Below are 13,907 nucleotides of genomic sequence, written 5' to 3' on the forward strand. Positions count from 1 at the left end.
GAAAAGAGAGAGAAATAACACTTAAGAGTTTAAAAAAGAGAATCAATTCGTTGAGTAAAATGATTAATAATTTTTGTTTTTATTATTAATATATATTATTAAATGGATAGATGATAGAATTAATTAATTGAATTAAAAAATATATTTTTTTATTCTCTTATATATAAATTTTAATTAACACAATTAATTATTATTTATTTTAATTTGAGTCATTTTTATTATTGAAAATAAAATTTATATCTTTCAATAAATAAAAGAAAACAAATTATTGAGAGAGAAAAATAATTAAAATGCGTGTTTATAGTGACATTTACAATAATTTAAAAAAAAGAATATTTATAATAATAATTATTAAAGAGATAAATTATTAAGTATTTTTTAATAATAAAAAAATAATATTTTATTGAATGCGTCTTATTTAAGAGAGAGGGAGAGAAAATGTAATTAATAAGAAGAGAGAGAATATTACTAATAAATATAAAAAAGAAATAAATAAATAATGAGTCAGCATGTCTAATCAGCACTCCACGTAGTTCGCTGCCCCATTCGCTACATATTTTTCGCTCCCCCTATCATTACTCAAAAACTTAACGTCGTTGAAAAGCATTCTGTTATGTTAAATAATTTTGACACATTTTGACAAGTTTATATACATGAATAGAATTTTATAACTTTATAAATAAATTGACATCACCATCAAATTTTATAAATAAAATTGACATTCTTCCCAATAATAAATATGTATATTAAGTCTAACTCTACCTATTAAATGCATCTCATCACACAACAATAGGTAGATGACAACAATAGGTAGATGGAGGGTTGGAAAATACAATCTCTTGCATCAGACAATCCAAAAAGATTCGTTTCAATATATTTTGATATTTAAAATTGGGAGATCCAAGATGAATCAAAGATCCAAGAATGTATTTTTTTTAAATGGTCCATTCAAAATGATATAAATGATAGTTGTTTAAGCTCAACGACAAAAACATTATAAAATAAAAAAAAACATTTAAAAAAAGCAAATGATCAATGAGTTCTCCAACTACCTGAACTGGTTTATCCAATAAAACTTCTCTGATTGTTATAATAATAGAATTATGAATTAAATACATTGGTCGATAACGATCACGGAACGTTTTATAGTTTCTTTCAAGCCAAATGGTCCACTAGAAGATAAGTGGGATAGGGGCCCAACGACTCGGACCAACTGAACTCACCGTCTCTATCCACACTTTCCAACAACTAACGATGGATTCCGGCATAACCCACTAAATACTAGTCATGTTCCATAATAAACTCTAAATCGCAATCACTCCATCACAGTGTAAGAGCAAGTGAGGCGCCGACCCCACCTCTTTATGACACATTCTATAATGACTTTCCATAATACACCATTTTTTCATACATTTATCATCTGTCAAAATCCCTCCATTCATGTCACTCCATCCAAAGAACGCGATCTTCAATGGAAACCTAGAGTCCCACAACTTCTCTCATATGAGATCGTAAGGAGAATTCTCCGCAATTACAAAGTAACAATGAATAACTTTAAAATCATTAGTATCTTGTCACTGCAATGAGGTTGGGTTTTCTGCTGATGACCTTCAGGAACTTGTACATTCTCTGTTTTATGTGTAAGTGCAACTTTTATCTGTCCGAACTCCATATCTATTCTTTTATATTTGCAAAGAACTGAAAAGAAGACGGATAACCGGACTCGAAGGACGCCTCTGATTTGCATTAGAGAGAGAAAAGATCACATTCAACTCGCATATCACATAAAGAAGGATTCACCTCTTTACGCCCCCACCAAGTTAAACACTCTATCATGTGAAGCTAACTCTTCAACATTTAGTCTTCACATATATATGATTTTTCTTGTAAAACCATTAGAACTCACGTCAAACATATCTTTGAAAGTAGCATCTCTATATATAACAATCGAGGCAAGTGTCGTGTACGATGAGGAAAGACTTCTGACACTGCACCATCTTCATCCCAAAAACTAATCGAAAAGCCATCGCCAACCGAAAATCTACATTGTCCAGGAAAAGACTTCCACATTAATGAGATGTCACTCCAAATACTGCATCCTACTACCTGATTAATAGGTTTGGTGAACCATCCAGACAAATTCTTCTCATACTTGCATCTGATCATAGTAGCCCATAGAGAGGTAGGCTCCGAGGAGTATTTACTACACCATTTTGATAAAAAGATCTTTGTTAAATGAAGTCAAATCTCAAATACATAAGCCCCCTTGGTCCTTAAATTTATTCACTTTATCCCAGCTTACCAAATGACGGAAGGATGACTTAGAAGACCCCCAAAGAAATTTACAAATAATTTTTTCTATCTTCACAGCCACACTTTTAGGCATAAGAAATATAGACATCATTTACGTAGTCATAGATTTTGAAGCACTTTTGATGAGAACCAAACGACCACCTTTTTAAATCATCTTGCTCTTCTAGATTGGAAACTTTATCTCCATTTTGGCGATGATCGGATCCCAACAACCTTTAAAACGGGCTTTAGCACCTAAAGGCATCTCAAGATATGTAGACGGAAATGATCCCACCCTGAAGCCCAAGATGCTCGAAATATTTATCTTACTTCTATTGGATACGGAGTTTGAGAAAAATATCTCAGACTTATCGAGGTTAACTCGCAATCCAGAATAGGCTCTAAACAACTAGAGAATATCCTAAGATGTTTGAAATTTCTATGAGTGGCTTGAATCATGCATAAGGTATCGTCCGTAAAAAGTAAATGAGAAATGACAAATGGAGACCTCCTCATCCCACAATCCACTCTTTAATTAGGCTAGCATGCTCGGCAAAAGCCAGCATTCTTGAGAAAGTTTCCATGACAATGACGAACATGAATGGAGAAAAAGGATCACCTTGCCTAATTCCCCTCGAGCTTTCGAAAAAACCTTTAGGTCTTCCCATTCATAATTACAGAGAACTTAGTTGTCGACACACAAAATTTGATCCAATCTATCCACTTCTCTCCCATGCCCATTTCTACCCATTACATCGAATAAAAATTCCCGATTAACACGATCTTAGGCTTTTTCAATATCAAGTTTCACGAAGGTACACTTATCTCCTTTGAAATTTGCTGAATAAATACATTCATTTGCAATAAGGGATGCATCAAATATTTGGCGACCTTTAATAAAAGTCATCTGATTTGTCGAGATCACTGAATCAAGAACTCCACGTAGTCTATTCGCCAAACATTTAAACACAATCTTGTAAAAAGATGAAACAAGACTAATAAGTCTAAAATTTTTCACATCAATAGTTTCGGGCGCTTTGTGAATCAGGAAGATTAGCAAAGAATTCCAACTCTTGTCAAATGATGAAAATTTATAAAAATGCTCGAACGCTTCCATGATATCATTTTTGAGAAAATACCATATTTTTTTAAAGAAGGCTAGAGTAAATTCATCGCTTCACAGGGCCTTATCACTCCCACAACCCATTACCGCTGCCTCCACTTCTTTTTCCTTGAAACGAGCTTCCAATGTGTCCTTTTCCTCCACACTAATAATAACAAAATTCACACCATCCAACTTCTATTAACCATATGTGTTCCTTGAATAAATTTCTATAAAATTGTACAATACTATTTGAAATCGTAGGCTCACAATTATGGGCAACACCCTACACCGAAATTGAGTTAATTGCATTGTTCCTAGCCTGCACCTTCGAGACCCCTTGAAAGAATTTTGTATTTTTATCCCAGCTCTCAGCCAAGTAGCTCTGTTGCGTTGTCTAGCACCGATCTCTTTTCTTTACATAACTCAAGAAGATTTCTAACTATCAAAATACGAATTAACCTCTTCCGTCAAAAGGTCACGAACCTCTTCCACCTCATCGAGAACATTAATCTTAGTACATAAATCATCGTGCGTTGCACAAAATATTGCACATTCACCCACATACCAACTTTTTAGTAGCTTACGTAAGTTCTTCAAATTCATAAATAGTTTCGATGATGCTGAACACGAAGGAACTTGAGACCCTCACCATTTTTGCACACGCATCACAAATTTCTCCCTAATCAGCCACATATTCCAGAACCTATAAGGGCGACATGACTTATTCACAACCCTATGATCTAGTATAATAGTTCTATGGTCCGAACAACTCCACGAAAGTACCTTTTGAAAAATATTAGCCACCCCCAAAATATCGACTCACTAACTAAAAATCTGTCAATGCGAGACTTAGACAACCCACCATTGTCATTACCTCTTCTGAATGTGTATCGTCCTCCTTCAAGTACCGGATCCATAAGTTCTAGATTCTTGATAGTATTAGAGAACTCTCTCATTTGATTAGCCAATCGTCTAGCCCTATTTCTTTCAGACGGGTCCCTCACTTTGTTCATATCACCAGCAAAGATGATTGTCAGATCCCATAAACTAGCCACTCTTGTCAAATCATTAAAAAAAATCCGCTTTTAGTTCGGGGAGCACCGATTCGTAAACTACCGACATCACCCAATGAAAATTATCTCCCCGATTCCTAAGTTGATCTCTAATTAAAAATCTTCCAACATCAATATCCATCTTCTCAAATGCGTCATAATTCCAATCAATTAAAATTTCACACGACGCTCTGATAGAATTAAGTGCTACCCTTTCACACAATCGTCAATTACATAGATCCTTAACAATCCATTGATCCATTTAACAAATATTTATCTCACAAAAACAATATATTTCACTTCTAGTAGATCCCGCAATAGGTTTAAGAATACAACGTTGTTCTCTATCATTAATCCCACACACATTCCAAGCTAATATTTTATCAATCATTAAAATAGGATTACTCGGAGTAAATCTGATTCGGCTTCGATACACGTTTCCCTGTTAACAAGAACCCATGGGATATATCACCAATCTTCTTGAGCTGACACCTCTTATTATATGTCAATATGGTGATTTTGCAAATTTCGGGTCACACTTCTGACTCTTCAGTAAGAATCTTTATGACGGAAGATTTGTTTTCATTCAAGGTCATGTTGTGAGTCGAAAATGCCACACATACCTCCTCATCAATGTCATATTCTTCGTCTGACCCAAATGACTCTTCTTCCGATACCTCATGTACTTTAATAGGTGAATCACTCACATTCTCAGGCTACAAAGTCTATTGCGGTTTACTTGAACCACATTGTCTATGGTTAAGCATATTTCACATTCTTCTACATCAATCAATTCACATTTAGTCACCAAATTTGATATCGGATGGACATGAAATTCCTTTGGGGCTTGATACAGAACTACCTGGAGCATATTACTCAGAATATTAACTAGGGGGACTCCTCAAGTGTCACTCATACATCAAAATCGGAATTATGTGATGATTTATGTACCATTCCAAATGTCCATATATATCTTTCTTCTTTGGTTCTGTGTAGGGGAGTTTGAACCGGTACGTATTTTTCCTATGATCTAGGCATAAAATTAGAACTTAGCACTGACACACTCAAAGGCCATTCAGGCCACACCGTAACCTTATACATAAACTTACCATGTTCAAAGACAATATATTTGACATTCGTTCCACAAGACCCACACAAATTCTTGCCCACCGACCTCACATTTTAGTTCAGTATTTTCGTCCATCTCCTCATATCCACCTAGTTTTTTCACCCTCTTTTCTCAAGAACTCAGAGCTCCAACAGATCGTGTGTAGCCCAAATAAACAGACCCAAGTACTATTGGAACTTTCATTGTATTTGGACAGCCTTTTGGTGTAATCTCGCTCCTCCTCACCATAACACTTATATTCAGCATTAAGGTCCTCGTCAGCCAAGTTATTATCGTAGTGCCACTAATATTATCCTTATCTGTATCATTCTCAAGACATCGAATTCCTTTGTCAACTAATGGATTTGTACTCCTATCATTTGGCATAATGAATACAGTTCGGTAATCAACCCATAGAGCAACATACATTCAATGGGTGTTAAATCCATACCAAAATTCACCACCAAGTGGACTAGATCCAAGACGCTTTCTCGTCCATGATGATGAGGACAAGTAAAGACGTAGAAATTTTAAGTGACCCAATCCCAACTCAATCCTCCGACGCTTACAGTTCTTGATCTCAGAGATTGCCACCACATTCAATCGATCAACCATTGTACCAAACTCAAAGGATTTTGTACATGTAACCACCATTTTGGACTAATCAAACCAAATTGATCTCATTTGGATATTCACCTTATCTGCATATGACGGAGATCCAACCTTTCGAGGATTAGACTATACCGTTACATCCGGAACCTCCACCATCGACGACCCACAACCGTCGTTGTCCTCGACCTGAATACAACCAATTTTAGGAGCATCAATAAAATCCTTAGCCGACATGCTTCTTCTTCTGCCCATATCCCGAGTATCGCCTAAAACTGCATCAAAAACTCTAATCGATGACCCACTTTCGTCGTTGCCCTTGACCTGAGTAACTGAATAGTCTGTTTTTCACCCGTTGATCGTTAATGCCAGCACTTCCGCCTTGGTTTTGATCAATAGAATCCCGACTTGAATATTCAACAAAGTTTCGACCACATCTGCTCCAATATCGTCTTCCACCTATTTGATGTGCTTCTCTAAACCTGGTTATAAGATACGACATTAGTGGTTGCATGGAGATCCGAGTGAAAACCGATGGTCGGTGAGACCAACTAGCTACCCGCGCCTTCCTACTAGTCGTCGACTTTGAATAGGCTCTCACCAATACCTGAGGTCAACCATTGAATAGACGGAACTACCCGCCCTTCTCTACCAACGAGGAACCACTCTTCCTCATCATCATTCATTGCTTGGAGAGTCGCTCAACCACCGGGTCTCCATTGCATATTAATTTGTGATTCACCATCTCTCATGTTTTTACCTCACCCTTGGGTTGACCCTTGTGCTCCTCCTCTCTCTCTCATCAACTCAACAATTTCAAAACCAGAAAGCTTTCTCATCTCCAGATAAAAGCCCCTCCGTCACCGTTGTCGCCACCGCCGTCATCGTCGTCGTCTCCTTAGTTTGAGAGAGAAAAGATCCAAGAATATCTACATGAAATCTTCTTCATTACGAGATTTATTATGTTCCCGTTATTATTGATTATGTTTCCATTATAAAATATTACGATCATTTAAATTAAAGAATAGAGATTTAGATTAAGAAATTAATCAATCGTGTATACAATAAAGATTTCAAAATTTCCTTTTAAGTATCTTACATGATGCCGTTATTGTTCTAAAAAATGTATCAATTGCAAGCATGTACCAATTGTTAAAATAAAGAGAAAATTTTTGTATTAAATTGTTATTCCTTTTGAGTATCTTACACGATGTCGTTATTGTTCTAAAAATTGTATCAATTGCAAACATGTACCAATTATTATAATAAAGAGAAAAAAATTGTATTAAATTGTTATTCATGGCTACATAATTTATGTCTATTATATAGACAATATAATCAACATTTAAAGAAACTAATTTAATATAATATTGATATTATCACAATTTATAATATTGTGATAATATTTTACAGATGTATTATTTTATATCATAACATCCTTTTTCAAACTCACAATGCAACAAAATAAGTATTGAGAGTTTGAAAGTCAGAAAACAAAAACGTAAAAAGCAAAAAGTTATTCATCATCTTTAATCCTTTCTCTTCCTTCTCTTCTCTTTTCTGCCTAATCTATTAACCATCCACCCAAAAAGTAGCTCTTTTTCGATTCAGACCAATCAAAATTAACAACCAATCCAAACTCATTAAATCAATCTTCACAGACATAGAAAAAACCAAACCAAATTCAACTCCATATTCTCAACAACAACCAAAACCAAGACCAATCAAACAAGCTTCACAAACACAGGGAAAACCAAACCAAATTAAACTCTCCATTCTCAACAACAATAAAAACCAAGACCAATCAAACTAAGTTTCACAAAAATAGGAAAAACCCAAACCAAATTCAACTTCATATTCTAAAAAATAACCAAAACCAAGACCAATCAAACCAATTTTTACAAACATAAGAAAAAACAAAACCAAATTTAACTCTCGATTCTCAACAAAACAATCAAAACCAAGACCAATAAATTAAAATATCCTTAAGTCTAATAGACTAAAATACTTTCAAGTGCTAATTAAGATAATAAAGTAATATATCTAACAAATGATTAGAACTTTCCAATCAATGGCTAAGGTAACCACTAACGGAGGCAACGGAAGACTATCACTTGATTGACTAAAAAACGATAATAAATTTCTGATACAATGCTAAAATAAAGAGAAAAATATTATATTGAATTGTTATTTATTGTAACATAAGTTATATAGATATTATAATCAATATATATGAAAACTAATATAGTATAATATATATATTATCACAATTTATATTCTAACACCAATTTGAAGGAAGATAAGGTCTTATAATTTATTTATATATCATTTCTCAACCATGTATCAATGTGTTATGGAAGAGGATTTTATGGTTTACGAATCCTACATGTTGTTGTTAAGTTTAAATACTTTTGGATTCTCCAAAGCATATTTCTAAAAAATCTTTTGGTCAGTCTTTTTTGTTCAAAATTTCTATGTGATCACTCAAGTAAAGACATTCATTTCTCTTCGTTTGAGTTGTCTTTCAATAATCGATTCAACTTTGGCATTCGTGTCATGAGCCACATAAATGGAAATTTGTATCCCTTTACTCAAAAATAGAGTGATGGTTTCTGAACAAAATCCAAATCTAAATTAAAAGCAATTGATTAATGAAGTAGCCAATAAGTCATAACCCAAAGAAATCAAAAGCTCAATATATCTCTTCTTAGTTTTCATTAAATGAGAAACGAGAAACAATAATGAAAATAACAAATAGGATGTTTATTTATTAACATAAATAATCAAATAAAAGACTGCAATTTATTGCCTAAAGCAAGAGCCTGGCTGATAAGGAGCAACTCTACCTGGTCCATTGAGTGGAGCAGCAGCTACTCCTCTTTGGTTCAACAAACATCTGAAATGCGACAATCTTTCCACAACCTCCCTTGGATCTTTTGCTAGCTTATTATATGGTGTCCAAAGCCTCTCTTTGAATATCCGGAAAACAAAAGTATTCACGATTATTATCCAAAATCAGATACAGGATACGGATATTTAGTTGTATAATCAGTTTTTATTTTTTTTTGAAAGATTTACCTGCTGCAGCAGCTGCTCGTGGCCATATAGTCTGTTCTATATCTGATCCATCTATGTTTTCACCCCACATGCAAACTTCACCTCCAAGAACTAGCTGCTGATGGTTTGGATTGGTGATGTTTGTTAATGGTTCATTCATATAGAAGCCTTCCCAAGTAGCATCCAAATGGTCTAAATACCATTTGTCTTGATTACTCACAATACACCTCAATCCAGATGCAACAACTTTTGGTGCTACACCAATTCCAAGCCTGAATTTTATATAATTTGTTTAGTTATAATTAAGTTAAACTAAAAAGGATATATCTAAAAGTCTTTTTCAAGAATATTTTGAACTAAATGTAGCCACTTCTCTTCTCTCTTTGGAAGAGCCAATTTCCAACTCCACTAGTATAATTTTTGGTAAATTAAAAAAATTCAAAATTCAAGAGAAGCTGCATCCAAATAGGTAGCTCCTTACCAGTTGTGAACAACAGTTTTTCGGCTCAACTTGCTGCCGAAATTGTTGAATGTCTCTTCCCTGCAATGTTTTGCATGAACAGGATATAGATGAGAATATAGTACAATACAAATATGGATGATCAGACCATGAATGCATGCATGATGTGTGTAAATGATTCAGATATCTTACCAGTTGATAATCTCATAACCATGAGATAAAGCTATATTTTGAGCCCTCAGAACAAAGTATTCATAAGCTTTAGATTCAGTCATTCTGTGATTCTTCAGCCTAGGTGTCAAAATTAATTTATTAAATGAATTGAACTTGTAACATCAAAATTAAAAACTGCAACTTTTAACATCATAACAATACATTGTTCATTTTACATCTTAGGGATCATAGCACCTATTTTTTAAATTCAAAGTTTGTATTATTAAGTGTCAATGCGAAAATCGACTTCTTGCAATACAAACCATGCTTTGAGAAGAAGAAGAAAAAAACAGGGGAGAGGGACAAAGCCTCAACATCATGCCAGCTAACCTTGAAAGATGGAATTATTAACACTAAAATAACATAAGCATGAAAGCTCAACCGAAACAAAGATTTCATTTCACAATCTCATTCCTCAAAATCAGTCACTTTATGCAGATCATTTTCCAGTTTGGATACACCTAATGTGATTTTCTCAACACCAAAAGGGGAGGAAATATGAAATAGCCTAGAGAGCAATAAATGAGATTTAAAATTATTACCAGTTCCTTACATGTGGAGTTTGTGTCCAGCAACCTGAAATTTATCATTTGATAAGTCCATTGATGAATAATCATCATTCAGTAATCAAGTTCAATGACAATAACAGAACTTGGCTAATAACAGTTAATTGTTTCCTATTTCAAAGCATGATAAACTGTGGAAAACATGAAAGCTCGTTCATGTTCATTGAATAGAGATGACGAAACATACTTGTATTTACTTCATCACCTCCCAAGTGAATGAATTTAAACTTGAAGACCTTGCTGAAATCTGATACAAAATCAGTAGTCATTTACATGTTTACAAAAATCTAAATAATATAGAGAAATGATGACATAATTAAGGAATTAGAGGCAGAACCTGAAAGAATCCCATCAATTACTTTGAATGTGAAGTCATTGCTAACATCAAGTGGCTGCTGGCAATCCTTGGATGGCCATAACTGAGGGTAACCATTTCCCCTAAGAAAATAAAGTAAAATAAAAATCATTTTGTTTCATCTTGTTTAAGCCAAGATTGCATTGCATGGCTTTGTAAGGATTCTATGTCTGAAGATCCAATTGCTTCTGATATATTTTTCTTATTAAACAGATATATTTTTCTTGTTAAACAGAAATATCAAGAAATGAAAAGGGGAATTTTGAACATCGCAACAATTATTCTAACAAAATGGATTATTTGATCCTTTCTTTTGAGTTCAATGGGCTATTTGATACAAATGGGAGATAAATGATTAGATAATATAATATTACCATGAGAGAGCATGGCCTGGAACATCAATTTCGGCTAGAACATTAATCCCTCGTGTTTGAGCATAACTGCAAGATGAGATTAAATAAGGAAACTAACAAGTTGTATGTAAAAATATAACATATTCATTAAATACAAGTACTTGCCTTACAATATCAGTGGCGTCCATTATTGTGTATCTTTCTGAATCCGAATAAGCCCCTTTCCATAAATTTGGATAAGATGGTATCTCGAGTGGAAAAGATTGTGCATCTACAATATGCCAATGTAGCACATTCTGCATCACAACATAAATGATCCTTTGATGTAGACTTCAACAACAATATTAATTTAAGCATTGACCAAGTTTTATTCATATCAAAAGCAAGCATAAAAAATGATAAACAGAATGATGGATCTTCAATAGTGAATATTATCTTCAAAGTCCTTGCTAATCTTTCATTGATACTGGGCTTGACTCATAACCAAATTCTTTAAACGAATGATGGTTTGTTCTTATGGAAATTTGTTAGTGTGAAAAAAAAACTACACGTCTTAAATTGTGATTACTAAAAATTTCTTGAACACAATCCAAAAGTTTAGCACAAATTTAGGCTCATTCTTCCAAATGTTCCTATGTTCCAAAAAAAATCAATCACGTTTAGATTTTACATGTCTATTTTCCATTGTAATGATCTTTGACAAAATATCAGCTTCCAGATAGACTCATATCTTATCATTCATTATGACCTCTATGTTATCTTGCATTATGACACTAGCTTGATTCTTTGTATCTACCAAACTAATAAAAAAGGTTAAAGATTATTTTACCAGCTTTGCATAAGCCATAGAATCAATAACTTTCTTTATCATAGGGAGTGGCTGGTAATGTCGAGATGTATCTGCTCACACATATATGTTCAGAAGTTAAGAGCAAACCATATTCAAAATTTCACACAACAAGAAGTTAGTTTCTTTCAATAAATTTAGTGTTTTAAAAGGAAAAAGAGAGAGAACCAAACCAACCTATTAAGAGCCCTCTGTAAGAGAACCTTGGTTTGTCAGTAATATCCCATGGGACCTGACGCACTTCCAACCCTCTACTTGCGAAGTTAAAGTAACAAACTTGGCTGAATGTCTACAAGATGATTGTGTAAATATAAAAATTAGAAATGCATAAAAATTGGAACCATTTATAAGGAAGACCGAAGAGTTAGAACAAGTAACCTGAAAACCATGTAGAGCCCCATAAACTGAGTTCGCCTGCATTATATAACAGAGTCAATGAATTCTAAACAAACGAGGTTTGAACACTACTATGAAGTGATAAATAGTTTGAAATGCATAGAAACTGAGTCTAGCAACTCAGCATTCCCATCAACTATAATGATATGTGAACCAATAAAGGATTAAATTTGGCGATCGGTTAGTCCAATTCCAAATTCTTTATTTGTTGACTTAATATAAGGAATTGGAATTTGAATTATAATTTCAATGGAAATGAATGTATGTTTTCGTAAGTTTTGATTCCATCCTTCCCCTTTCATAATTACAATTATATGATTTCTCCAAACATATTAGTTTTGACATGTAATTCAATCCCAATTCTTATAAAATTGAAATTCTAATTGTAGGAAAAGAGAAAACTAACCTCAATACGAGCATAAACTGGATTCCCTTCTGCAGGAACTGTTAACTTGTATGATTCATCAACTGCATAATGTAACTGCAAATCAAAACAAGATACAAAGATTATGAACAAAGTTAGCATGAACACAAAGCCCAGGCTATATCTTTTAGCAAAACCAATCAAATAATTTCTTCAAATCAAGAAAAACAAAAGCCAAGCATTCAAAATGAAACAATGATAATCATCAATTAACAATGTAAAAATTCACAAAACTTGAGCCAGAATTGAACACAACATCAATGCTAATATCTCTTCTGCATTTTCTCCCCAAACCCATCAAAAAAAGAAAGAGTTCCTTAAAAAGTCATACAAACCTCATCACTAGGAGACACAATAATCACATGAATCCCCTGAATTTTAGGTAAATAAGGAAACCCATGACCAGATACATCAATTTCATGATCAGTTTTAATAACATCAAGTAATCTGGAGAACCCATTCTTGAGAATACCAGAAACGTCTTTGTATTTGCTTCCTTCAGTTCTCAGCTCAAAATCTTTGCTCATATAAAGAACCCCATTACCATTGGTTACAGATAACGGCATCGGCCATATATTGAGCTTGCCGACATTTGTAGCTGCCGAAGCAGTAACTATTAGAATGAGAAACAACTGATTCAGAATGTAAAAACAGATTCTTAATTCTGACAACTTCGCCATTACCAAGCAAAATTCAGGGAGAGGAAAGATGAGGGGATCGAGAAATGCTGGATATATGTTCTACTTTGGTAAAAGATTTATGGGTAGTAAGCAAACAATAAAAATACTCATTCATGTAATTTGTTCTACTGTAATCTAAGGCTTTGTTTGATTTGGATTTTTTTAATTTAATCTAATCTAAATATATTATTACTTATTTATTGAATTAAATCATTAGATAAAAATATTTTTCATTTTATTTTTTAATATTTTAAAATATTAAATATAAAAATATTTTTGTTTTCTTAGATCAAATAACTTTTGTATTATTTGTTTTTTAAATATTCAAATAATCCAACCATAAGGCAATCCAGCTAGACTAATAGTGACAATCTTTTTTCAATTATATTT

At 33.5% G+C, this 13,907-nt stretch overlaps 1 protein-coding gene across 1 annotated transcript; it reads right to left on the bottom strand.

The window, feature by feature from the left end:
- Positions 1 to 8,844: 8,844 nt before the first annotated feature.
- LOC124935547 (beta-hexosaminidase 3-like) lies at positions 8,845 to 13,587 on the bottom strand. Its single transcript, XM_047475979.1, has 14 exons — positions 13,173 to 13,587; positions 12,820 to 12,894; positions 12,396 to 12,431; positions 12,195 to 12,306; positions 12,000 to 12,070; positions 11,336 to 11,466; positions 11,192 to 11,257; positions 10,800 to 10,900; positions 10,650 to 10,709; positions 10,439 to 10,472; positions 9,876 to 9,974; positions 9,705 to 9,764; positions 9,245 to 9,495; positions 8,845 to 9,135 (listed from the first exon to the last, which is right to left on the bottom strand). The coding sequence occupies exons 1-14, from the start codon at positions 13,515 to 13,517 to the stop codon at positions 8,969 to 8,971; spliced, it is 1,608 nt and encodes a 535-aa protein (XP_047331935.1). The 5' UTR covers positions 13,518 to 13,587; the 3' UTR covers positions 8,845 to 8,968.
- Positions 13,588 to 13,907: the final 320 nt, after the last annotated feature.

This window comes from Impatiens glandulifera, chromosome 1 (genome assembly GCF_907164915.1).
Source record: "Impatiens glandulifera chromosome 1, dImpGla2.1, whole genome shotgun sequence".
Classification (NCBI taxonomy): Eukaryota; Viridiplantae; Streptophyta; class Magnoliopsida; order Ericales; family Balsaminaceae; genus Impatiens; species Impatiens glandulifera.

Excerpts from the sequence above, each read along its gene's own strand:
- LOC124935547 (XM_047475979.1), bottom strand. The coding sequence starts at position 13,517 with ATGGCGAAGTTGTCAGAATTAAGAATCTGTTTTTACATTCTGAATCAG. Across the intron at positions 12,071-12,194 it reads TTACAGAGGGCTCTTAATAG|ATACATCTCGACATTACCAG; the intron begins GTTGGTTTGGTT and ends ATGTGTGAGCAG. Across the intron at positions 9,136-9,244 it reads ACGAGCAGCTGCTGCAGCAG|AGAGGCTTTGGACACCATAT; the intron begins GTAAATCTTTCA and ends GGATATTCAAAG.